The sequence below is a fragment of the Rhipicephalus microplus genome, chromosome 3, assembly GCF_043290135.1.
Source record: "Rhipicephalus microplus isolate Deutch F79 chromosome 3, USDA_Rmic, whole genome shotgun sequence".
Lineage (NCBI taxonomy): Eukaryota > Metazoa > Arthropoda > Arachnida > Ixodida > Ixodidae > Rhipicephalus > Rhipicephalus microplus.
The window spans coordinates 251,416,622-251,444,167 of record NC_134702.1 but is presented as its reverse complement, the minus strand read 5'-3'; the positions used below and the strand labels follow the sequence as shown (position 1 = coordinate 251,444,167).

The window sequence follows — 27,546 nt, the reverse complement described above, 5'->3', positions numbered from 1 at the left end:
ACTTTGTATATGGCAAATTTTATCACTACTTTTTTTTTTGTTTTACGAATGAAAATAATTTTTAAGCCTCTTAAACCTGGAAAAAAAACCAAATATGTAATGTACACAATTGCGTACAAGGCAAGGGTGAAGTGGAATAGCAACTGATGTTTTGTCTTTGATTTCATCTGTGTACACTCACTGTATGGTCATAAATTGACAATGTACCATATGCATTCAAATCTAGACAAACAGTTTTTTTTCTCTTTCTCTTGAAAGTATAAAAGCAAGAGAAAAAGTTGAGCTACATGTATACTTCGTCTTTCACCTCGGTTACTAAAATATCTGGTTTTTGGCTCAAGCAAAACTGCTGGCTGGCCTGGTTAGAACAAATACATTTAAGTAGTTAGCGCGCAACACACGAGTACGAGAAAAGGAGACACACGGACAGGCGCAGGTCTTTGTCCGTGTGTCTCCTTTCTTCGTTCCTGTGTGTTGCGAGTTTGTTTCATGTTTTGGCTCCAAGTTGTAGTTCTAAAGCTTTGTGGGGGATTTCTTTTTTTTTTTTTTCTTGCTAGTAAAGCATTTCAGCAATTTAATCGGGTATATTTGGCAGAATTGGAGTTGCTTAGCGAATGAGATATGAAAACTGGGTTCTGGAAAGGTGTGATAGTGGTATGCTTGTGTTTCATGCAGTGCTCCAGCAGATGAATCTTCATTGCCTAAGCTGTTTGCAGCCTACCCCGAGTGGTACATCGAGGACATCGCCGATTTCCTGCTCTTTGTGATACAGTAGGTCCTCGTTCTCTCATCCATTATGAAAGACTCACGTTAGACATCCTTTTGCTGAAGATTTTGATCATTTGTCTAAACAAAACTGTCACAATAGACGCATCGCCTAGTTGATTTATTATCCTGAATAATACATCTCTCAGAATGTTTGGCCATTCTTTCCTATCGATTGTTGCTTTTTCATGTTCATGGCACTTCATGACTATACATTTCAACTATTCTTTTTCTATTCTATTTTCAATGCTTTGTTTCATAAATTTTGAAATACTTTTTGCGATGCTATACGTATAAGTTTATCTGGTATAGACCTCTCCCTGTTTGTAAACAGTGTGACGTCACTGCGGGCACTCTGCCCCCTACACCCTCTCTCGGAGCAGGTGCTGGTTGGCAAGAACGTTTCTCCGGCGGCATCTTTATGCATAGCAGAGCTGCGTGTCTGCATTCTTTCGACAGAAATTTCTAAATTGTTATGTTCTAAAGTCACGGCTTTTGAAAGAAGGGGGTTGCGGAAGGGTCACTGCTCATAGTGTGGGAATTCGCTCGTCGTAGTTGGATGAAGAAACTTCGTTTAGAGTACTGAGAGATGCAACTAGCATGCAGTGGGCTTCACCACGTAGATGGCAGCCATAAAAAAAAAATCAAAGCTTTTTCGAAAGCAAACGTTTTGAATGTAGACGATTACTGGCACTTTGAGAAATATTTGCATGGCATGGATGTAAAATTGCTCAATTTCCATCGTGGCATGTGCAATGCAGTTTTAAACGAGGTAAAGCACTGGCGGCAGCATGGTTTTGAGCTGCTGTGCGCGAAGTCACGAATGAGATTCTCATTCATTGCCCAAAAGTCTCATCGGAGATGAATGAAAAAAAAAACACACCTGTTGCCGTGGGTTAGGCTGAGGTTAACATATCCTCGTGAAAATCAAAGTGAAGTTCTACCGCTGCGTTTCTCAAACACCCAGTGAAAATTCATGTGATGTAAAACCTGACATCTTAATAATATATAATATTATCTGGCACAGTTACCTTGCTGCATTTGACACCTATAACATTTTGCGTACCTGTCGCTCCTTTAGGCCTTATACACAAACTTCTAACGCGCATTTTCACTTCATAAGGATCGAGCCGTAAAAGTACAAAGTAGATAAGAAACCAAAATCTCCGCTGTTCCCATTAACACGTATCAGGTATCCGATATTACAAGTTATAGCCGTGGTGAAGCATATATGCAGATTCGGCAACGCTACAACATGCTTATAGCTCATGCATGGTAGTATATATCACCAGGATATCATGCATTTTATTTTTCTGCACGCCGCGCATACGCTGAGATGTACCCACTCACAGGTGATCACGCCGAATGTATTTTTACCTTGACTTCAAAGTCAGATCATAAAGTTCCGTTGACAATCAGTTACTGAAACCGGCCCGCAACGAATGCCAGTGTAGTGGCAAACAGGATGCATCGCATTATTCACACTGCAGACATTCCCAGTTTCACTGTTCGTAAAGATGAGCCAATATTGTCGATGCCTTTCAACGCACACTATATGCCACAGTCACAGTCAACACTGCACATTTTCGAAGACCATGCCGCTATTTCTCGCACAGGCCACCTCGCGTGTTCACTTCTCCGAGATAAACAGCCAGCCAGCCTGGCGAATATTTCATCACGCACTTTATCACACACCTAGATGTTCTCTGACACATGCCACAGCTAATGTTGCCACTGTGAAATGAAGATTAAGCTTTCAAAAAAAAAAAAATGCCCTAAACACCGAGCGACTGCACCCCACTCAGCCACCGGCGGGAGTGTTTTGCCAACCATCACGTTGCACGTGCACCGGTGACATCACACTGTGACGTACCCCGTTAGAAGTCTATTCTTTATGCTTGATTGCCTGCGATTCCTGGTGCTTTGCTGACTTGTGAACGGGGTCGGGACCTCATCAAGCTCTAGAGCTTTCAGTCCTGTACTCCTTTTAATGAAAATAAAGAATGATTGATTGAAATAGTTTCTACAGGATTAGCCCAGAGCGCGATAAATTGGGAATTGCTGAAACAATATAAAATATTACATTTGTGCTATAAACAGAATACCACACAGAAGAATGAGTTAAATGGGCACCAAAAGCAATTGCAGGGCGCCTAGAAACTGAGAAAACCATGAATACTTCGTAATTACGAATAGTATGCAATCATGCTGAGAAAACCAGGATAATTTGGTAAAAATCTGTTGTAATTTCACTCGAACAAAATGAAACTTGCTGTGGTGTCTAGAGTTTCTGTAAATGCATTTTTCCAATCATACGCTGTGTGGGCTACATCAAAGGGCACCCTTCGATGCTGTCCACACCTTTGTTACGAGTGGGAGAGCATTTGGCTGATGTATGGTGTATGCTGCACACGGATGAAAGTGCTATAAGAAGATGTGCTTGAACAGCTCTTTGAACTGTATTGCCCATTAGGATTGTAAACCACCCAATCTAGCCAAGTCTTATCGTCTACCGAGCTACGCTGAGCAAAGTGGACAATTGAGCCAGTTGGTGATTCACAATCGATGCATGGTAGGAAACAAGGACGACAAGTTTCGCCTGCCTGTCGTCTTTGTTTTCTACCGCGCAGTATTATTTATTGATCAACACTGAGCATTGGCTACTCAGAGGACATGGCCACACCCATATTTGGTGCAGTTCTGTCACGTATTTCTGTTCAATGGTGATACTTGTCTCAGCGCTGTTATCACCGTGATTTCTGTGAAAAACTGGTGGCATGAATGTAACTGTGAACCGATGTCTCGTAACACATTAGAACCTTGTTAATTTATACCTGTTGGCAATGTGGCATGACTATGCACCAAGCTTTTGTGAATATTTGAACGAATAATGTAGTATTTGAATTCACTTCTAATTGAATTTAAATTTAAATTTGGAATTATTAAAACAAACGAGTAGATGCATACTACAGTTGAACCTGCTTATAATGAACCTCTATATAACGAACTCCTCAATATAACAAGGTTTTTCTAATCCCAGCCGTTGCTCCTTAAAAGCACATGTATTTGCGACCTCTTTGTAACAAAGTAATAGCGAGAGACAACCTTGATATAACGAATTTTCCCCATGGACAATCTAGAAATTTTGCTCCTCATTTTGGCATTTTAGCACGAGCATGCATCTTCTGTGCCTGCCCCACCGTCGCCAAAGCGCGAAGCGGCGGCGGCGCACAGGGCACACTAGGCGACAGCGAGGGCTCGTTATTAGGCGCCGATGAGCGCGAGGCAGTTTGCACCCCGCAAGCTAGCGTTGTTGTCGTTCTTGCTGCTGCAGGCACAGGCACAAGTGTGCCCTCTACCGCCCCACTCCAAACCAAATGAAAAAAAAAAACTACATGCTTTTAGTTAGTGTCATATATCTGGGCCGTGCTGCATATGGAGAAGTGGCTTCAGCGATGGCCTGTATCGCATTCCGCCATTAGCGACTGGCCGGTGCGTTTCCCGTCCATAAACATGATTGGGTGCAGCGAGTGGCTTGCTCGCTGAAATGACAGCGGTACTAGTATGTCCTGCTCTGTCTCACTTGAGCAGTCACGATGCTGTGAACTTTGAGCACGTGACGACGAACGCTGCCATACAAGACAGTGTTTGTAAGACAGGGCGACGTTTTCGACTGCTGCAGCCAGTCGCTTAACTCTGTCCTCTAAGCGACGTAACCGCTCCGCATGTTCGGACATTCCCGCTGCTGCAATAGACACTTTTGATGGCTCAGTGCTGTTGGTGATGCAGTTGGCGAGTTGAGCAAGGCGCTCGATGGTAACGTCGTCCGAGCCTACGAGTATGATCCATGTTGACTGTGGTAGCCTCTGCATAAACAACTCTCGAAGCTATGGTTGTTGCTGCTCCTCTGACGCTTGTTGGCCGAGCAGCTGGCGCATTTGGTGAAGTAGTTGCGAGGGACGCTGCTCACCAAGCTTTTTATGAGACAGGAGTTGTTGCATCCTGCTCTGTTTAGATACCTCAAGACGTTTGAGGATGGTGCTCTTTAGTTCGTCGTAAGCCTTTTCAGACGGAGTCGAGGCGAGCGCATCATCTAAATTTAGCGTCAGCGATGTCGGGTGGCAGTGCTGCTACGACGTAGAAGTATTTGTGGATGTGATGCGGCAAAGCTGGAAGCGGTCTCGATTTGGCTCAAACAGACCCTGGAGTTCTTGGGCAGTCCAAGGCGTTGATTGGGGATGAGCCTGAAGTGCGTGCCTTGTCTGTCATGGCTGCTGTTTTTCCGAATGTCCAGGTTTATCGGTGTTTGGAAAAACAAGAGCTGACAACAGGAAAAACATGAGCTGATAAACAAGAGCTGACAGCTCCTGTCAGCTCCTGTTGAGGAAAGCTTGAAGAGCCATCAGTCACCTGTGCCACTGGGTCAGCAACGTCAGCACGTTCATAGTTCGTAAATGGTTTGGCGGCAGCGCGTGATCATGCAAATGAGCCGAATCGTTTTTTCACACAGTGATTAAGAAAGAAAACAACCATGCACTTTCTGTAACGTTACTATTGCATCACCCCATATATTTCTCTGTTGCTAACAGGGTGGCATGTAAGGTGACGGAAATGTGAGGGAGTTAATGCAAAATTACACCGAGTTCTCGGCAGTGCCTTTGGGAATCTATCACGCGCACATCACACTAGCATGGCAGCGTCTCCTGCAATCAATCCCCCTGTACTTTGTTGCTGCGATCTCGATGTTTCGCCGTCAGTTCACTGCCTTCAGAAGCAGCAAAGGTGGTCAAAAAGCAGCAGAATGGTGACCTCGCTGCCAAGAGTTCTGGCTACGTTAAGGAAAAAAATGGATTTGTGGCGTCTTTTTGTCACACAACAGTAATCATTCATCTCGTGTGCGCTCCTTGAGTTATCACCGTGCACCTGGTGCTCCTTTGTCATGACCGTGTGGCTATCAGCATAACAGATCACTCTTGATAGGAAAAGGGCAAGCGTGTAGAGGGGAGTGTAAGCTAGCCAGATTACAAGTATTGCTTTGTAGTTGAAACGACGCCCCAAGTACTCTTTTTGCCTCAGTGTCTCGACCGATTAGAACAGGGCCGAAATTTGAACATAATATGGTAAACTCTGGGATCGTGCGTGCCGAAACGGATAGCATGGAAATTCGGATAAATTGTGACTTCCTGAGGTGCTTTAATAAGGGCTTAGATTTAAGTAATAGGTGTAAACTATACAGTTCACCTTATTGTAATGTGGCTGCCGTGGCAAGAATCAAACCATCAACCTGTTACTTGTTGATCATCATGGCAGGTACAGAAGCGTTTCTTTTTTTTTTTTGGAATGAAATGCTACCACCAGAAAAAAATAATAGAAAGGTTTGTTCAACATGTGAATTGAACCCAAGACATCACAGTCACAAGCTCAGCTGTTTAGCATAGTCATTTGCTTCCAGGCAAGTACAAGTGGTGTTGTTTTTTTTGTGCAATATCAAACTAAAGTAGCTAACAAATGCACTTATAAAGACGCGACGTTTCTTGCCTATACACAGGCGTGTGTAGAAGAGCAGCGGAATGTACGTCAATACATCATGAATGCTGAAAAGAGGGCATGATCTTTATTACGCGCGGATGGCACTGCACGGTGTAGGCACTGTAAGGATCTGTAAAGATCCCGAGCGGAGCACTGAGCGCACTGCTCGGGATTCAAGGCACTGGGAGCAAACTAATAGTGGGGGGCGTGCCACTACAGCACCCACCCCGCCAAAGAAAATAAGGTGTAATTTCAAGTTTCTTATTCTGAGTAAGGATAAGCTGATTCGCACTGATGCGACAATTTAAATTAAAGGAAGCGAACCTGATAAATCTGATCAGTATGTATGCTGGTTTCACATGGTTGATTGCCACAGCATCCGTGCGGCCCTTTACAGCTACTGTGAAGGTCTCTTTGGTACGGTCGAGCACCTTCAATGGACTTTTGTAGGGTGGTGTAAGTGACAGCCGGATGTCTTTTTTTCGCGCAAAGACGTAACTGGATGAAACAAGGTTCTTGCTTACAAAGACATCGTAAGTGGAAGGTAGTCGGGCAAGTGTAGGTTGCAGGCATTGACATGATAGCTGCAGCCGTTCAACATACTCAGGCGGTTGCAGGTTCGTTGCAGTAGAGGCGAAGAATTCGCCAGGTATGTGGAGGGTGGTGCTGTACACCATTTCCCCTGCTGTGCATCCAAGGTCTTCTTCGATCGCTGATCCTGCCGTATTGGTCTAGTGGTTAAGGTACTCGGCTGCTGACCCGCATGTCACGGGATCGAATCCCGGCTACAGTGGCTGCATTTTCCATGGAAGCGAAAATGCTGTAGGCTCGTGTGCTCAGATTTAGGTGCACATTAAAGAACCCCAGATGGTCGAAATTTCCAAAGCCCTCCACTATGGTGTCTTATGTGATTCTTATGTGATTCTTGAAGAGAAAAGTGGGCCCCGTAACTGTCTGCATCAGAGTGTGACACCTCAACAGTAGCTCACGAGGGATGGGAGCAAGAAGGGATTAAAAGGATAGAAATAAAGGAAGAGAGATAGAGAGGGAGAAAGAGCGAGCGAGGCGCAGGGACAGCGACACCCAGAAACAAGGAAAAGATAAGAAAGATGGACACGGTCGCAGAAGTCCGAGGACGGGGCACCTCTCAGCGAGAGCTCTTGCCAGCGTCAGGAGATGGCGTAGGGCGAGCCAGTCAACCAGAGCTGCGCTGTCATCGGAGATAGCGGGGGAACAACCGCTCGGCACGAAATCCAGAGAGCCAGTCCCACTATGGCGTCCATCATAATAATATGATGTTTTTGGGAGGTTAAACCCCACATATCGATTATTCTTCGATCGCTGAGTGAATTCCGAGCAGCACGAGGGGAAGATCATCAAACCTTGAAGTTTGACCATTGCGAGCAATGAGTGCAGCTTAAAACTGTCGGTGTAGTCGTTTGACCAATCTGTTCATGGAAGGGTCCTACATAGTTGCATGAATGTGACATACACTGAGGATCCGTGTCAGTGCTTCGAACAACTATGACTCAAATGGACAGTCGACATTCGCAGTTACAACAGTGGGCCAGCTGAAGCAAAAGATCTATCCGGCAAGGAAAGCTGACTGATGTCGTGATGTTGTGTAGGAGGAACGCCTCTGGCCAGCGTGTGTAGCGATGGATACAAGTGAGGTTTTAGCATTTTCCTTGCGATAAAGAAAAAGCCGACCGACGAAGTCGGTGTGAATATGGCCAAAGTGGCAATTTGGCGAGAGGAATCGTGAAATGGTGATATGATGCAATGTGTCGTCTTTGCACGCTGGCAATTAAAGCACTCACGAGTCCAACGCTGGATGTCTTGTTGATGCAAGGCCACACAAAACGAGCGGTGATGAGACGTTATGTGGCATGGATGCTTGAGTGACTTGTTTCGTACAGCTTTGCAAAAATTTAACGACTGTATGAGGAAGGCACAAATGGGCAGTTGCAGCTAGAAGACACGTCGCACTTGTACCTGAGTTGTACCGCAATTGTACCTGACGCAGCGGCACATCAGTCAATGAAAAAAAAAAAAAAAACTGGAGCTTGTACGTAAGTTACACAGCTCACTGTCAGAACACTGTGCATCTGCAACTGGCTTGAAATCCACAACCAACGTCAGATGTTATGACAGTCGCACCCAAAACGGCGTCGGCAGCAGCATTCATGGGATATTCTGATGCTGGGCAAGCATTCTGATGTTGGGCGAGCAAAATTGCGCAGGGCTTGAACGTTGCTTTCTAAAGGCTGGATTGTTTTAGGTGTGACGAGGTGTCCAAGAAATTCTATGCTTCCGTCACCAAAAACACACTTCACTGGGTCAATTGTCAAGTCATATTCCCGAAGTCTTGAAGGGGCCCTGCAACACTTTTTGAGCATGGTCAGGAAACGCTGCGGATCAGTAGTAGGGGCTCTCGAGAATATGCGGGCTAAATATTATAGCCAGCACGCCTCCTAGAACTCACAATAAATGATCAAAGTCAGCTAAAAATTGCTTTCTCTTCTCTCCACAAATGACGGAAGACGCTCAAAAATCACTCGAAGACCATCTATCAGCCGTTGGCTGATTTGAACATGTCACGCTTGGTCGTTACAGGGATCGCCGCGGGAGGCCGCGACTTGTGCACATGCGATCACACTGAAAAAGCCGTGTGTTTGAAGGAAAAAAAAGTAAACAGTGCTCAAAGTCACAAGGCACGCATGTTTTTTTTTTTTTTTTTTTTGTCCCTGCCATCCCTCCTTGCTTAGCTTTCAGCACTTTCGTTGGGACATGGAAGAGAGAATGCGATTGCAGCGTGCGGCAAATATTTGTAACTCCGCTTGTACTAAACGGATTCTTAAAAGTTTGGTGAGCAGCCTTCACGGAACGCACGACTGCTTGGTCAATCGGCTGCAGTACTGAGTTCGCATTTGGCGAAAAGTAGGCCAGCTCAATTGCTTCCATCTGGGGTGGCTTCATGTGGCTGGAGCAGTTGCCCAGAAAAAGTAGCGCCTTCCTCTTCTGCTTTATCATCTCCCGGTCAAACTGCAATAGCCCGGCTAAATATAATAGCCAGCATGCGTCCTAGAATTCACAATAAATGATCAAGCCCGGCTAAATATAATAGCCAGCACGCGTCCTAGAATTCACAATAAATGATCAAAGTCAGCTAAATATTGCTTTCTCTTACTTCGACAAATGATGGGAGATGCTCAAAAATCATTTTCATTTACTTATTTCATTTCATTTATTTCAGACAGACAAATAATGTGTCCATTTGTCCTGTCTAGGAGGTGTGACAAAAAGGCACGAGTGCCTGACTGAGTGTCACATCCCTTTCTAGAGACTCATAACTCAAACATCAAAATAAATAATCAAAACATCAACATCAATAATCAAAAACACATACAAAAGATTACATATACTATACATCGTTAGGCAAAACATATACAGAATTCTATAGATATATACATTGTTCCATTTACTCATCAAACGGATAAATTTTCTAAGTGTATGTACAGTATAGACTGCAGCAAGCTAAAAAAAAAAGAATTATTCTCGTATAGAAATGAGGTATGAAGTTAATTTTTTTTTCGAAGCATTTCATGTGCATTGTTTCCTGTACCAAATTTATGACAGCAGGATGATGATTTAAGAAAGCTGCAATAGCGTAAGACTGTTTTTACATGCCATAGTTTGTTTGTATGAAACCTTTATCATACTATATAGTTTTTCTAGTTTTGTAAGTATGTCCTTTTCCTAGGAATTGTCGATAAAAGCTGTCCTGACATGACTTTATTTTCTGAAATATTGCAGTGCCTAGCTTCTTTTCCAGTATGTGTCGCATTGTTAATATGGTATTTGCTTTAAAAAGTGGAGCGGAGTGAGTTATATATGGCACATTTTCAATAACTCGCAAAATACATTTTTGTAGAATATGCAGCTTTCTGAGATTACTTTTTGTTGTTGTTCCCCACACAAGAAAGCAGTATTGTAAATGAGAATCAATTAGTGCGTAATATAGCTCAATTTTTAACCACCGGGCCAAAAGTTGCTTTGCTCTACTTATAAATACTGTGGACAACTGCTTTTATCGGCTCGGCTTTTATCTCGTCTTCGCCACATGCAGATGCATCCTTCAACTTTATTATTTGGGATTTAATTTCATATTCTGTGGTTGGCTCCATAAAAAGAGACTTCAAAGAGTTATGCGCAATGTATGACCTGTAGTTATGCCTGTCATAATAATCATGTATTGATGCTCCACATTTTAGAAAGTGTTCATTAAACCTATTAGCCAAAGATATACCGGTATAACTTATTTATTTTATTTATTTAGAACATACTGCAGACCACGACGTGGGCCTTGCAGGACGGGCATACATAATTGTACACAAAACTAAAGCATACATATGTATATACATACACAAATAAACATACAAATCTATATTCATATATATACACATACTCTATATATACACAATATACACACGTATACACACACACACACACACACACACACACACACACACACACACACATATATATATATATATATATATATATATATATATATATATATACACACTAATATATAATTGCCCATACAAACATATTCAAAAGAACTTAACAAAATTGTGATAGTATGCACATAAAAAAAAGTAGAGAAAAGTACATGTCATCCATCGTCACAAGTTGTATGATGCGGGCAGAGAATTCCATTCTGAAATAGTCCGTGGAAAAAAGGAAAACTTATATGTGTCTGTCCTAGCATAGATAGGTGTTAATGCATCAGAGTGATGGTGCCGTGTTTGCCTTATGGAAAGAGGGCTTACATAAAGCAAAGAGTTGAGGGTGAATTTGTGGTCATTTAGATTATGTAAAAAATCAAAGCGATACTTCTGTCTTCTTGATTCAAGAGAAGGAATCTCATTAGCCAACATTAGCTGTGACGGGGAGTCCGAACGTTTGTATATAGAATAAATAAAACGAACCGACTTTCTTTGTATTCTCTCAAGATTGTTGATATTGAGCTTAGTATACGGGTCCCATGCTACACAGGCATATTCTAGTTTTGGGCGGATATATGTTAGGTAGGCGAGTAACTTAACGTTTGAAGGAGAATTTCTAAGTTTGTGTCGCAGGCAAGCTAGTTTGCAGAATGCAGCAGAGCATGTGTTCTCTACATGAAGGTTCCAAGATAAATTGGCAGTGAAGGTTACGCCAAGGTATTTGTAGCTATCAACTTGTTTTAATGGGACAGACCCCATTTTGTACACGTTATCGAGGGGATTCTTTTTATGCGTTATGCGAAGAGAGACTGTTTTGTCGGTATTTGCAGCCATGCCCCATTTTTCGCACCACAAGGATATGTTATTCAAGCTGAAATCTAGTTCCTTCTGATCATCCACAGATTTAATTGTACGAAACACAATGCAGTCGTCTGCAAACAGTCTTATTTGTGTTCCAGGTGTGACGACGGTGACGATGTCATTAATATATAAAAGAAAGAGTAATGGACCCAAGACACTGCCCTGGGGCACACCTGATGTAACTGGTAGACAGCCCGAGTTGTGTCCATCAACTGAAACATACTGTTTACGGTTATTCAGATAGTCTGCGATCCAGGAAATCAAGATATCAGGAAGCTTAATGTTTCTTACCTTTAGAATTAATTTTTCGTGAATGACCCTATTGAAAGCTTTACTAAAATCCAAAAATACAGCATCAATTTGACCGTTAGCATCCAAAGCTTTAGCAAATGAATCGATTACTATAACTAATTGTGTGATAGTCCAGCAGCCTTTTCTGAAGCCATGTTGACAAGTGGTTAGTATCGACTTTTCTTCTAAGAATTCATTAATGCGACTTGCGATTATGTGCTCGAAAATTTTGCAGCATGATGACGTCAGTGATATGGGGTGGTAATTCTATGGGGTGGTAATTCTGTATTAACGATCGATCGCCTTTCTTAAAGACGGGGACAACTCGAGCCATCCTCCAATCACTAGGTACTTTTGCACATAGCAAAGATTCACTGAATAACACAACCAGGAATTTAGCAATAGTTTCGGCGTATCGCCTAAGGAACACATTTGGGATGTCGTCAGGGCCAGGAGTTGTTTTCATTTTTAAGTTTAACAACATAGACACAATGCCATTGTATGAGATGAAGTTCGCCTCATGGCATTGAAACACTACAGAGTCTAAAGATAACCCTGAACTACCACTGGTAAATACGCTATGAAAATAATCATTAAAATGTTGTGCGATAGCATTCAAGTTGTTAACAATGGTTCCATTAATTGTGATTTCCGTGACAGACTTCTTGCTTTCGCTTAGGTATTCCCAAAACTTATCCGGCGCGTTCTTTATAAAGTTCGGCAATGTTGCAGTGAAATATAGGTCTTTCGTATAACGTACAGCGCATGCTAGCTTGTCTTGCAGTTCACTGATAACATCTGTACGCGCACTAATATTCCCCGTACGCGCATGTTTCTTCTTTATTCGTTTGATTTTGCGCTTCAATTGAATTATGCCACGCGTCATCCATGGTGTACTTTTATTGACTTTTTTAGACTTAGTAGTTATGAATGTATCTATGCAATGCTTGCACATTGTAGTAAAGGTTGCCCACAGAGCACTCACTTCACCGCCACTGTCAGAAAAGCCCGTAAGACAAGTTTCCATGTATGTAGTCAACGACGCTGGCGTCATCAGCTCTCGAATAATCTTTAATAGATATGGTTCTGGGAATTTTGCGAACAGCATTCTTGACAATGGGTACAGAAACCGCAACAAGGAAATGATCTGACAAACCATCCTCAATTGACACAATATGCTCAGTAAAAGCATGGTTTAGAAATACAACATCTAATACAGAACAGGATGACCCTTGCACACGCGTGGGTTCATTAACCACTTGGATTAGATCATGTGTCAGCATAATGTCGAAAATAATGTTAGCGTTTTCATCACTCTTATTGTTTGCTTGGAGGAGCTCCCAATTGACACCAGGCTGGTTCAGATCACCAATCAATAAAATTTTCTTATTCTGGTAAGAAGACGTGTGCTCTTGAAGTTTAATCAAATAATCTGGAGTTGCGTCAGGTGGCCTGTAACATGCGTACAACACGAAGCAATGGCCCCAGTATGATAACTTGACGCATAGGCACTCCAGGTCGGGAGTGTCACCGATAAGCGTCGCATCTATCTGATCTTTCACTAGAACGGCCACACCCCCGCCTCTGTGCATTCTATCTTTGCGAAACACTTTGTAATTGGGTGGAAAGACTAGTTCATTTGTTATATCACTACGTAACCAAGTTTCTGTTATGATTGCAATGTGTGGATCATGCCGTAGCAGTTGAATTTCAAGTATATCTGTCTTGTTTACTACGCTACGAGTGTTGAAATTGACGATACGCAGGTGTTTTTCTGTGGCTGAAATCGAATTTATGTAGGATGGACGGTTGATTTCTAAACACAGAATCTTTAAAACATTGCCTTGGCAGTCGGAGAAACTAGCGTCTACCTTAGCTTTTGCGCGTGACGACGGGTCATTGGCTGGCGTGAATTTTCTTCGTCATTTTTTTGAGCAGCAACTCTATCATTTGTTTCCTCGTTCCAAACTTACGCCACTTTATTGATGTACAATTTGTCAAAAGCTAAGGAAACTTTGTCCCCTCTCTCCCGGTTTTCCTTCGCACTTGCCCAAAGCCTCCGCCTAACTTCACGAACTTTCTCCGAATAGTCCTCACTTATTGATATAGGAGAGTTCTTCAGTTTGTGGCATTGTTTAAAAATTAATGTTTTATCTCTCGTATCGAGCAGTCTCAGGATGACCGGTCGTTTCTTATTCGGAGATGGACGACCTAATCGGTGAATTCGTTCTATCGCTACTGGTTCCAGTTCGAGAAGGTCTTGAAAGATACCTTTATTTACGGCTGTTTCCAGGGATCCACCGTTTTCACCCTCTGGTTCCGGTAGCCCAAAAATGACCAAATTAGGTCTTCTGCTGCAATTCTCTAAATCGTCTATCTTCCTTTCAAGCGTTAGAACAACTTGGTTCATATGCGTGAGCCGGTCCTGACATGAAGTGACTTTTTCTTCAAAGTTTGACAAAGCGTCCACCTTTTTTTCAATTTCTACCAGGCGGTTTTCCTTTATATCTTTAATATCAGCTGCGATTTCCCTAAGCTGCTTTAATATTAGTGCAGTGTCAGGACCGGGGTTAGTTTCAATGTCCTTCCCTAAAAGCAGTAATTTCCTGAGACAGATAACAGCAATATCAAGCAAGCAACACAGCCATGGGCACGGCAGCACTAGCAGAAAAGGATCGCTTGAACGGAAACACTTGCCGTAACATTTCCTCGCCTGCACAGCAAAAAGCAGAGGTTTGTCAGCGAACCGCATTCTTTCGGTGCCGCCGTGCCCAGTGGTAGCGCATTCCAAAGGATGGCCCTTTATACTGGTTCCGCATGGTGTCGCTCCATGCGAAGGTTGCGTGCCGGCTTCTGCGCTTGGTGACGTAGAATGAAGTGGTGGTCTGATGGGCGGTGTCAAACGCTGATACCCAGCGTCATGACAGTAGAAATCCCCGGACTGATGCCTAGCCGCCTCAACAACGGTATGCTCACTGACGTACGCAGTGCGCAGGAGGCCGAGGAACTGCACAGCAAAAAGCAGAGGTTTGTCAGCGAACCGCATTCTTTCGGTGCCGCCGTGCCCAGACTTTTATCGCTGTCTACAATTTCAGAGACGCTGATTTCTTCTTTTTTGCGGCAGTAGGCTTTTTAATGTTTTCCACACACGTTTGGGGTCATTGAAAATGTTTTTGAACTTTCTTTCGTAATAACAGTTTCTTGCTTCTTTAATCTCACGGCCTAGTTTGTTTCAAATTTTTTTATAATCGGTTGTCTTGTGGCAGCTGGAAGTATGCCTTCAATTCACCAATATGGTCAATCACCTGTTGTGAAGTCTGCTTTACTGCAGGGGACTCGTCTTCTTGCTCGCTCTCGTCTTGTGACAGCTGAGAACGGGTTTCGATCGTTGCTCTCACCTCCTCATCAGTCAGCTCCTCATGTTCGACGACGTCGCTGTCAAATGTGACGAAGTCAGAGAAGCTGTCTGCCCTGAATGCCTCCCTGACTTGAGGCCACACCGGCGGGTCTGATGTTTCATCTGGGACAGACGGCTGTTCATCTGCACTGTCGTCGGCGCTGCCATCATGTTGTAGAAAACCAGCCTTCCTGAAGCAATTTTTAATTACTTTAGCTCTGACTTGCTGTCGAATGCTCGCCAACACTTCCACAGGAAATCTGACGTCTATATTCGACAGCCAATTATTCTGCATGTCAAAAAGCAGGCGTTCGACAAGGCGAGTTTGGTAGACAGCCTTCACAGAATGCACGACTGCTTGGTCAATCGGCTGCAGTACTGAGGTCGCATTTGGAGAAAAGTAGGCCAGCTCAATTGCTTGCATCTGGGGTGGCTTCATGTGGCTGGAGCGGTTGTCCAGAAAAAGTAGCACCTTCCTCTTCTGCTTTATCATATCCCGGTCAAACTACAATGGCCAGGCGTTGAAGATGTCCTTCATAATCCATGCCTTTGCATTAGCAGTCCACTCAACTGGCATGTTCTTTGTGCCGCAAGGCGCGAGGCTGCTTGGCTTTCCCAACCATCAACAGTTTTCTCTTCTCGGTGCCGGTCATGTTACAACAAAATTGTGGTGCGTTTCGGTTTCCGTTTCATGGTTGCCAGTTTCGGTTTTATGTAAAGTATTTTTGCCCTCAGGGGGCGCTACCCTGTGTATATATGCGCGGCATTGTATGTAATAAAGGAGTTCCTGCTTGGCTACCGGCTGCTGCGTACGTCTTGTCGGCCGGTGCTTTAGCGCCGTGCCCTGTATACTCCGTACCTCGCGTCCGCCGCACAATGCTACTTAAATAACACGGACAAATGCTCCCTGGAGTGCTTGCCATCGTGACAATGACTGCTGGAAACCGTGTAGGTCTTATTCGGCTTGGCCTTTTAAAATAAACCACTTTCATCTGCATTGAATACATCCTTCTCACTGTATCTGGCAAGAAGCGCTGGTAGCTCATTGGTGTGCTATTCGGTGACGGCGTCGGCACTCACGCTGTTGTGTTCACCCCAAACTTGCATGAATGTGACACAGTGCCTTGCCTTGAAGTGCTCCAGCCATCTGTCACTGAAAGTGATGCTGTCGTGTCCGAGGACCACAGCTAGCTGTTCGGCCCGCTTCAACAGTAAGAATTCGTTCACTGGAATATCGCAACATCAGGCATCACGCAGCCACATGAGTAGTGCGGACTCAACGTCCGTGTACATCGCCTCGGGGAGCCTGAAGCGCTTGGGATTAATTTCCCCCGACACTTGCTTGCCAGCAATACTTTTATTATTCACAATTGAACTCACCGTCTCCTTAGACAGTCCCATCGTTTTTGCGATGTCCGCCTGTTTCTCACGGCGTGCAACCACGTTCATTATCTTGAGCGTGTTATTCAGCGAAATTTGCTTCCGCTTTCTGGAGGCCATTACAATGAAATGAGCGAATAGACAGAACAGTCAAGCACAGGAACACAATGACGAAGTGGCATCAACTAGCTACATCCGTGCGTAACGTTATAGTGTACTAGAATATGGGTAGTGTGTTCAGGCACCCTCTCTCGCCATGCATCGCATCAAGCGGCGCAAATGGACAAAAAACCAGTTCTCAAGACGGCGCTGCGGTAGCATGGGCTGGCAGGATTGTCAGCTCCGCGCAGCTCTGCCTTCTCGGGTGCTGTTCAGCGACTTGTTGCTTGTGTTTGCGCCCGCTTAACGAAAGCTTTTCTGGCCATGCTTTTGCTGGCCACGTAACAGTGAGGCAATGCCGAGTCATTGGCGGCAACGACACTGCTTTGCACCTAGGTGTGAAACAGGGTATACCATTCGAAAAAAGGTGAGCAGCCGTCGCTTTTTCCTGCACCTGAAGACGAAGCACGAAGGAAGGTGTGGGAAAAGAATTTACATCGAAAGGATGGGACTTTGAAGGAAAGCTGCTCTGTATGTGTGCCACACTTACAGCCTTCATGTGTTCTCGGAGACTACGTGCACGTTATAAACGGCGAAGAAGTTCGCGTACCACGTAGGAGACCAGAGCTAACGCCGGACGCCGTGCCGACGTTACTGCCCAACGCTCCAAGCTACTTATCGAAGAAAGCGCTGCATCCAAGACCTCCGAGAAAGCGGAAGAACTCGGCGGTCGAATCTACCATCTCCAAGAAAACTGCAGCACCCTGTGTTGATGGTGAGGCCACTGATTCAGGTTCATCGATGGACCTTCCTGTTGACTACGACCTCCGGGTGGCGAACACTACAGGACTGCAGCTTCGTTGGAACGCTTACTCAAGCTTTGCTTACCTTCAATTTATATGAGCTCGGTCGCACCGCATCTCGTGTCAAAGAGAGCGGTAATTTACATGCTATCAAGACTTCATTTTTTCGTGAAGGGTATCAACCAGTCTCGAGAGGCAAAACGAAAAAAAAAAAAAAAAGCTGCACAGGAAAATCAGTGGGTGTTCATAAAGGTGCCACCATGACGAAGTGATCGTGAACTGATAATTCCACTGAATGGCTATGAATTTGATCGGTGTTGCTGCTCACTGCAGTATGCGTGCTCGTAAATAAAGGGTTTTTTCTTGTAGTCTGACAGTGGGGCCAAGTGATGTTTTTTTTTTACTGTACAGTGCAATATTCCGGCCACAGCATCAGTATTTCAGCGGGCACGTAATCGTTTAAGGGCCCAAGATTGTCAAAATTATTTCCAAGTTTTAAGCTACGGCACGCCTCTCAATCAAGTGGAAGTTTTGTTACCTTAGCCACATATTTACAATTGCATAATGCATCATCATCATCATCATCATAATCAGCCTGGTTACGTCCACTGCAGGACAAAGGCCTCTCCCATGTTCCGCTAGTTAACCCGGTCCTGTGCTTGCTGCTGCCAATTTATACCCGCAAACTTAATTTCATCTGCCCACCTAACCTTCTGTCTCCCCCTAACCCGCTTTCCTTCTCTGGGAATCCAGTTAATTACTCTTAATGACCAGCGGTTATTCTGTCTACGCGCTACATGCCCGGCCCATGTCCATTTCCTCTTCTTTATTTCAACTATGATATCCTTAACCCCCGTTTGTCCCCTAATCCACTCCGCTCTCTTCTTGTCTCTCAAGGTTACACCTACCATTTTTCCTTCCATTGCTCGCTGCATTGTCCTCAATTTAAGCTGAACCCTCTTTGTGAGTCTCCAGGTTTCTGCTCCGTAGCTAAGTACCGGCAAGATACAGCTGTTATATACCTTCCTCTTAAAGGATAATGGCAATCTACATAATGCAAATATCGACAAAAACGGTGCCACGTGCGTAACGAAAGAAGTCGAAGCTGTCGCAGTGTGCATACTATGACTCGATATAGCAGTAATATAACAAGAAACTTTCGGGTTTATAGATGCTCCTTCGATACCTCAATCTTCGTAATTTTTCACTTGTTCACCAAGCGAGTTTTAAAAACTGCAGGCAGTTTCCCCAGGAACGACTGCTTCGCCGTCGCTTGTTAATACCTACATTCGGACCGTGCGTTGCAGCTTTGACGTTTTGTTTTGTTTTGAATGCAGTACAGACACACCCATTCAGAAAGCTCTTCGCGAACGTGTCAGCAATTAAACATAAGACTATTAAGTGCGACGTGTGCAAGCGCATGTCACGGGATCGAATGCCAGCCGCGGCGGCAGCATCTTCGGCGGAGGCGCGAATACTGAGGTGCGTGTACCTAGATTTATGTGCACGTTAAAGCACCCCAGGTGGTCGGATTTCCGGAGCACTCCTCTACGGCGTCTCTCATAATCATATCGTAGTTTTGGGACGTTAAACCCCTGCTATTACTAATATCAAATCACAGAAGTGCATAAGAGGCAAGGGGTGAAGTGACAGCCCACGCTAAGGTGGCGCCATCTCGTGGCTGTCGATACCAACTGCGGCAGCCACGGCGCCTTTCTGAACACACCCCATATTCTAGAACACTATAATAACGTCGCCAATGTGCTCTTAGACTGGCTTGGCTAGAGACTTGGCTTGGCCGAAAGCCAACAGCGTTGCCAGCTCCAATTTAAAATTACCGTGGCTTTAGCTTGCAGAAAGTGGCGTGGTCAAATTTGTTATCAGCCCATGTCAACGCAGCGAAAGTCCACTATATGAGCGCAATTTAGAAAAAAAAAAATGCCGCTGATTTCGTCCAATGTAGCTGATAGTCTGTTGTATTGCAGTCCGTTAAAAATGAACTTCGTTCCATTAATTAAATACACAGACCAAACTTAGGCTGAATAATGGTCCATTGTATTCGAAACCCCGTTGTACTCGGGTCCATTATAACTAGCATAGACTGTAGTAAGCTAGGACCAGATCAACCTCTGTGAAGACCAAGCTAGTGTGGCTGCAAAATCATGGATATAAGCAAGTAGATATCCATCACAGACAGTGCACTCATTTATGCATGGTAGTTGCCACAAATGTGCCAGTCGCCGGCGGCACATTTTGGTGCAATGTGCAGGGCAGACTACCAGCTGTTTGACGATGAGAGAATAATGGCTAGTTGCTGAATTGCTCAAATTCCCTGCGTGCCGTGCCAAGGCAGTCAGCAACAAGACGTCGTGGCTTGCTGAATATCTGAATACTGGACACCCAGTTGTAACGATGTGATGTGCAACGCGTTGTACTGGTTGTTCCAAATGGTTCGATTTTGTCAGTTGTGGGTAATCAGACAAAATTATTGCAAATGAAAATGCTTCGTAGTAGGGAGCCAATTGCACAGGGGCCGACGCAGGTGCGGGGATTTCCTGCAGGTACAAGCTGGTAGTACAGTCCATTAAGCGACGTGAGCGGATGTCCAAAATCAGGCGGAAGTTCGTAAAAAAGTCTGCTCCTAGTAGGCAAAGCGCGCATCAACAATAATAAATATTATAAAGTCAGATCTCGATAACTCGAACTCGAAGGGGCCCAAAAATGTGTTCTAATTAAAAGAACTTCATACTAATGAAAGCTAAATAAACAGAGGGCTCTCCATGCAGTGGCTCGTGTACATTGTGCTAACACGCGAGGGGGAAGTTTCAGAATACTTACATTTATTAAAAAATCACAGGACATCCGTCATTGATTGAAGTAATCGGTGATGCGCGTCTGCACACGTTTGCCATGCAACGAGTCAATCAATTTCGCACGCATCTTGCGAAGCATTTCTACTTTGGCTTCAGCATTCTCCTGGCAAGAGAAGTTGCGCGCGGAAATGTCCAGCGCCGGCACTCTCTAAAGACGACGACAACGACGACTGCGTAGCGGAGCCGCAGCATGATAAGCACGTGACGAGAAAAGAGGAACGTCTCCACGCGGAGAGGTGTGGCAGCTTGGGCTAGTTGGTATGACATGACGATAGTTATAGTGCAAGAACAGAACGATGACACACAGACAAGAAGGTCCTTCATGTCCTTGTCTGTGTCGTCGTTCTGTTCTCGCGCTATAACTATCGCCACGCGGAGAGAAGCAGATCAAAATTTGAGAGAAAACCAAAACGCCACGGCAGCTTTTTTTTTCTTTTTTTTGCTCTCTTCGCGTGCTTCGTTGTAAGGAGAAGGGTTACGTGGCAGGGACGGGAAAGGGGGAAGCCTGGCACCAGCGCTTGAGAGACCCCCCCCCTCCCCTCAAGGCACAGAGTCGTGCTCCCGCAAGGGGCAAGGGCTGCAAAAGATAGTGCCTTTTTCCTTTTCTTCAACTACGTATTCATTCAACCCCGCGACAGCTTTTTTTTCCCCATCTCTCTCGCGTCAGCGACCGCCACGACAGGTGTCGTGGCGGTCGCTGACGCAACAGTGGGGCCAGTGGGAAAGTAATCGTATATACAGGCTGGAAGCTCCGCTAACTTCTCTAATGGCATCTCATCAGCAGCAGCCAAGATGGGAACAAGGTTTTGGGGCAGGCATTATAAGAACAACTTGCAAAGCAGCGAGCTTTTGGAGTCTTTCGTGTCGTCGCCGAGAAGCTGGCGCATTCAGTGCAGCATCTGCGATGATCGTCTATCTCCAAGCTCTTTGGCATTAATGAGTTGCTGCAGGCGGCTATGTTCCGAAACCACTTTGCGTGTCAGGCTTTGAAATGGCTTTAAAATGTTCGGTTGGGTGTGGCACACTTAAAACATCATCCAACTCGTCCGCAACCTCCGAGGGCAGCATCGAAACGGCATGCAAGTACTCCACACGTTTTGAAGATATGAAGCACAATTTAGTAAACCATAATGCTGGGTCCTTCGGCCAGAATGGTGGCAGCTACACGTGCTCGTCAGAAACTGTTTTCACGTCTGTGGTGAAGGCTTGATTCTCGTTTACAGCTGACTGCGGTTACTGTGGTAGTGTGCCGTTGTCCGCTGTCAGGCTCGTGTTAGTTTCCATCACGTCCGGGTCACTAAGCTAAAGGGATGTGACGTTTGGTGCCGATAGACAGACGTTTGTAGGAGGGCAGCGGAAAGAACGCCAGCACACGAACGCTGGAGAGAGAACATGATCTTTATTGAGCTTACCGCTTGGGATTCCTTGCACTATAAACAATAGTGGGGGCATGCCGCTACAGAACTGTTTACAGCATATATATAATATAATGTAAAAAATTACTGGTGAAAAATTATCGCATCTCTTGGTTATTCTGTATTAAATCCATATTCGAAGCTGTGTGTTCATATTCGATTTGTATTAGAAAAATGTTATACTCGTACACCCCTAGAAAATTCATATTTTTGGTTTGCTTGCAATTGTTTCAGTGTATTTTAAAGGGAAATATTACAAATTTGTGTTGGGCTGAATTTAGTTCAGCCAGATTTGCAGCACTGAGATTCTACACTGTATGCTTTTCAATGTAGCTGTGGTGGTTTTCTTTGGGCATAGACAATGTCATCGGTACGCAGCTACGCACTGTCCTGCCACTTGTCTTGGCCACAGCAGGTGACTCCTCTGACGTGTTGCAGGTATCGGCCACAGTCGGTGGAGGCGGCAGAGGCATCCCTGGTGCAGCTGCTGGCCCAACTGCTGTGCTCGGCCAACCAGTTGGGCAAGCCCTACCTGAGCGCCAAGCTGGTCGAGGTGTTGTTCTGTGCCACAGTAGCCGGTGGCAGCTGTGGCCAGCTGGCAGGGCGGCTGCTCGACCTGCCTTGTGCGCAGCAACAGCTGGGACCAGCCCTGATGCGCTTCTACACAGACGTCGAGAGCACGGGCGCCGCGTCCGAGTTTTATGACAAGTTCACGATTCGCTACCACATTAGGTTTGCTTTTCTCTGTATTTGCATGAGAAAGGGCTTTGAGGGAGTAAGAACGGACTGTGACTGACCGACAGCAGTAGTCTCCAGCTTCCCTGAGCCTTTTTTGCTTTACACATGAATGTCTCTGCTGCAGCAGTATACCATTGAGCCCACATATAGCAGATTTGAATGCCATTAAATGCCATTGTTATAACTGGCACTGCTAAAAAAAGCAAAAAAAGAAAAGGTAAGCTGGCAGAACTGCTGCTTTAAGGCCCCTTCCTAGCTCTTGTGATTCTATGGAAAACCACAGAATTGACATTTTTTCACAGAATTGTGAAAGCAAAAATGTCAATTCTATAAAAATTTACTAAATTCGATGATTCTCTTTTTTTATCTTCATGTAATTGCGAAAAGCCAGTTTGCTTGGAACACCCTTCAACAGGCCTTCAGGCATGCAAAAACTTGACGCCACTACTCGCAGTGCACCTAGACTGCTGTGCCGCCAAGCGGAATACACAAGCCTTCCCTTGAGGAGCGCCAATGGTAGCTCTACACAGTCGCCTCTTTGTTCGGCCATGCTAGCCCGTGATGAATCAGTGCATAAGTGGAATGTGGCGTTGCATCGAGGACATGATGAGATTGGACGGAGTGGTCACCTAGAAGGGCGCTGACAGAATCTGTGCAAGGACGAAGACGAGGGGATTTCACGCGTGAACCAGAGAAAGGAAGAGGAACATCGAGGTTGGCGCCTTAAGAGCCAGCCACGCAGTAGCCAGGGAAGAGGTGGAGGACAGCCGGGGCTTCTCGGCCAGCAGCATAGTCGGACGTAGACCCGAGTGCCTGGCCAGCACCTCGTTTATTTTTTTCAGTGCCTGGGCAAAGGAGCAGAGCGGAATGAAGCCACTGGAGTAGACCCACCGTCGTGTCGTCTCTCAGTCAAGAGTGCCGTGGCTTGTATAGAGTTCAGTTTTCGGCTGTATTCGCTCTTTTTAAAGTATAATGAAAATTTGTAAACGAGCAACGTGAAACTAGCACTTGTCGTTCTGGGCACCCAGCCCATTTCAAATGCATTTTTCGTTTGCGGCTACTTGATTGAGGCACTCGCGTGTCGTGTGCTAAGCATACACGTGTCGGTGATCTGAGAAAGACCGTTCTGTCACCATTATGTTCGCTTGATTAGGACTTGGTTTTTCTCACCAACTGAAAGTCAATTTTTAAAGGCAGCATTTGCCAGATGCTGATACTAAAACCTTGGATGCTTAGTGTTCTCTCATGCTTGCTACTGCCTAGTGGTGCAGCACATAATACTCAAGCCTGGAGTTCATGCACTAAATAGCACGAAATGCCACTAGACTGCTTCCAGGGATATACTTGATCACCCGTTTCCTGCATAAAGCGTTTGAGTATATTACACGTGTTGCCATCAAGAGAAAGCGATTGCCAGAAAATCGGGAACTATAACAGGTGATTCCATCACTTGAAAGCTTTCACAATGAAATTGTGCGCTGCGTTGGAGCAGTGGTCATGGTGCTTGGCTGCAGACCCGAAGGTCGCAGATTGGGTTCTGACCGTGCTGGTCACGTTTCGATGGAGGCGAAAAGGCACAGGCCTGTGCCGTCTGCCTTAAAGAACACCAGATGTTCGAAATTTCTAAAGCGCTTCGCTACGGCGCCTCTCATAATCGTGCTTTTGAAACGTACAACCCCTGATATTCCTTAACAATGAAATCGCGGTGGTATGAAAAACAAACAAAACAACTGCATATGCGAGCACGATTTCTGCTAACCGCTGTTGTTCAAGTCTAAAGTCTAATGCCAACTCTGAACTTTAGCCAATGCGACAGGCATAGAAAATGCGGCCTATTGTCAGTTACTTGGGCTCGCATGTGTACTTGATGGCAGATTGTTGCAGCCTCAGTACCCAGTCCTTCACTCTTCTTTTTTTAATTCCCTGCCTCTTGGGATGTGAGCAAAGTAGAGGCTGAATAGTTGTTGACCTGCACACCTTTATTCCATGGGCCACTCTGCCAAGCCGTGAAGGGCTCCCAAACCACCCACAGTTCGAAATTCAGTTGTGGTGAGGAAATTGTGCACAAGTGTAAAACAAACACGAAGCCGTGAGAACTTTTCAAAGCTGTGCCGTAATAGCGGAGTTAAACTTGTTTGATTATAGCAGAGTTAAACGTGTCAGAGATATTCATACGGCGCGTGACCCGAAGGCCCAAAGGGCCCGGAAAGAAGGAGGCACTGTTTCTTGGAATTTGTGGTGCGCCAGCGGCTTGTAGCACTGCCACGTGTAAAATGGTTGATCCCGACGGCATTCTACACACGCTGCACGTGTTTAGCTTAAAAGTTCGAATATGGGGACCTTTCAAACACGCCTTCATTACGACGCTGTATGTCACTTGTTTTTCCGATAACTCATGTGGTGCACATGAATGAGCTCCCATTCAGCTGCAAGACGTAGGGCGTAATGTTCGTGTTGCGCACAGCAGTGATCGTGAGGCAGCATTGCTACTGATAGACTAATTCATTGACTGTTCAGACCTAGCGCGGTCGTGTTTAGTGATACCAATTGCCGTGCTTGCAAACGTGAACAATAGTCTTGAGTCATCACTTCTTATAACCGGTAAAATATTTGGCTTACAAGTCACAGGTACATATTCTAGTGTAGTTCGAAGATGCTTTAAGTGACCAATTATCCGACCTAATTACTCTAAGCACCCTCTACCAAACACCGGTGGCAGCTGCGTTTTCATGGAACGACATCCATACAGTGTATTAAGGGAAAAGATTTAGATGCCTTACCAAAAGTGAGAACTGATTGCCGACAGCAGCGGTGTCAACACAAGTGATGCAAGGAATCGTCGTTACGTGAAGACGTCATTATATGACATCACATATCATAAAATTTTTTCACATATCAGAAGGTCAAATAACGTGATGTCTTATTATATTGTCACGGGGTCGTGACGTGGCCGAAGACAGGAGACTTCTTGTTGGGAGACTCCTTCTTGGTTCCTCTGAGCAGGTTCCGCAGAATCGGCGAGGGCGAAAGCGCTGGTGGCTTCGACAATTTCTTCGATGTATGCGACCGTTGTTCCTTTGTTCACATGTTTGTACTCATTGCTGAAATTCGTGAGCATAACCGTTGCTTTTCCTCCCCGCAGCTCTGCAATTCCTCTTGCGACGCAAATATTTCGGGTGACCAACATATGCTGACTGCCTTCAACGACGCCTTCCAAGTCAGGTGATTCAGGAGCGCCGACTGAAATAATGACGCTTGAGCGAGGCGGAATGGTGACTTGTTCTTCCAGCACATTCAAGGCATGGTGTCCAGACGGCGTGTGCGGCGGTAGTGCTTCTTCTGTGGATAACGTTATCGACTTTGTTTTTAGGTTGATGACAGCACCATGGAGGCATAAGAAGTCCATGCCAAGGATGACATCTCTCGAGCAACGCTGTAGGACTATGAAGTCTGTAGGATAAATACGGCCGTTAATGGTGACTCTCGCTGTGCAGATTCCTGCAGGCGTTACGAGATGACCTCCGGCTGTGCGGATTTCAGGGCCTTTCCAAGCTGTCCTAACTTTCTTTAACTTTGCGGCGAACGACCCACTGATGACAGAATAGTCGGCTCCAGTATCGATGAGAGCGGTCACACTGCGGCCGTCGATAAGAACGTCGAGGTCGCTAGTTCGCTGTCTCGCATTACAGTTAGGGCGTGGCGTCGGGTCACGGCTGCGTCGGCTTGTTCCGCTGCTTCCATGTTGCGTCGTCAGGCCACCTTTAGTAAGTGAGCTTTCGCCGTCAGGGCTTTGCCTGGTTGGCGTTGTGTTCGGAAAGCTCCGTCGCGTCGTCGTCGTCGTCGGAGGATCTTCGGTATTTCGTCGCACAGCAACCGCACCTCCACCGGTTGCTGCCCTTAGTTTCCCGGATACGGGCTAGGAGACCGGCCCCGCGTTGGGCCAGAGTACTGTCGGTGGTGCGGTGACGTGCGGCGGCTGGGCGACGGCGAACGCGAAGGGCTTCGTGGTGTCCACCGAGTTCCTGTCAGGTAGTCGGCGATGTCACGTGGTCGTTCTCCTGGCTGCGGACGTGGTGCATCGACGGCGAAGCCACGCAGTCCCATGTGTCGGTACTGGCAACGGCGGTAAGTGTGCCCGGCCTCGCCGCAGTGGTAGCACAGTGGGCGGTGGTCAGGGGTGCGCCAAACGTCGGTTTTCCTCGGCGCACTGCGCTGGCCCGCTGGTGAACGGTAGGTCGTCGGTGGGGGTGGTGGCGGCGGTGGTGTCTGGCGACGGAAGTGCGACGGGGCGGCGTTTTGGCGTGGACGGGGAGGAGCGTTGTGGCGCACTGCAGCGGCGTAGCTCATAGTTTCTGGCTCGGGCAGCGGTGTATGGGGAATTCGAAGTGATTGCTGAACTTCTTCTCGCACAATGTCGGCGATCGAATCCACTTGAGGTTGCGCCGAAGGCAACAGTTTGCGCAGCTCTTCCCGCACGATCGCTCGGATCGTTTCACGCAGGTTTTCGGAGTGACTGGTTTGAGCAGCAGCGCATTCTGGAGTCAGGCGACGATTATACTGTCTGGTGCGCATGTCAAGGGTTTTTTCGATGGTGGTCGCCTCGGATACAAATTCTTGGACGGTGTTCGGTGGATTCCTCATTAGTCCCGCGAAGAGCTCCTGTTTGACCCCTCGCATGAGGAAACGAACTTTCTTCTCCTCAGGCATGTCTGGGTCAGCGTGACGAAATAGGCGGGTCATCTCCTCTGTGAAAATTCCAACCTTCTCATTCGGTAGCTGAACCCGGGTCTCTAGTTGAGCAGCGGCCCTTTCTTTGCGAGCTCGCGAACGTTTGCAAAAATGCGCCGCAGAAGACATCCCACGTTCGGAGCATGGACTCACGAT

General features: G+C 45.8%; 1 protein-coding gene across 4 annotated transcripts in view; it reads left to right on the top strand.

The window, feature by feature from the left end:
* Ube4B (Ubiquitination factor E4B) overlaps positions 1-27,546 on the top strand; it is a 244,571-nt gene that overhangs the window by 134,168 nt on the left and 82,857 nt on the right. For all 4 annotated transcript variants that reach the window (XM_037420066.2, XM_037420059.2, XM_075890893.1 and 1 more), the window contains 2 exons: positions 676-771; positions 22,363-22,656. In XM_037420066.2, coding sequence (XP_037275963.2) covers positions 676-771; positions 22,363-22,656 — 390 coding nt within the window. The remainder of the gene's footprint in view (positions 1-675; positions 772-22,362; positions 22,657-27,546) is intronic.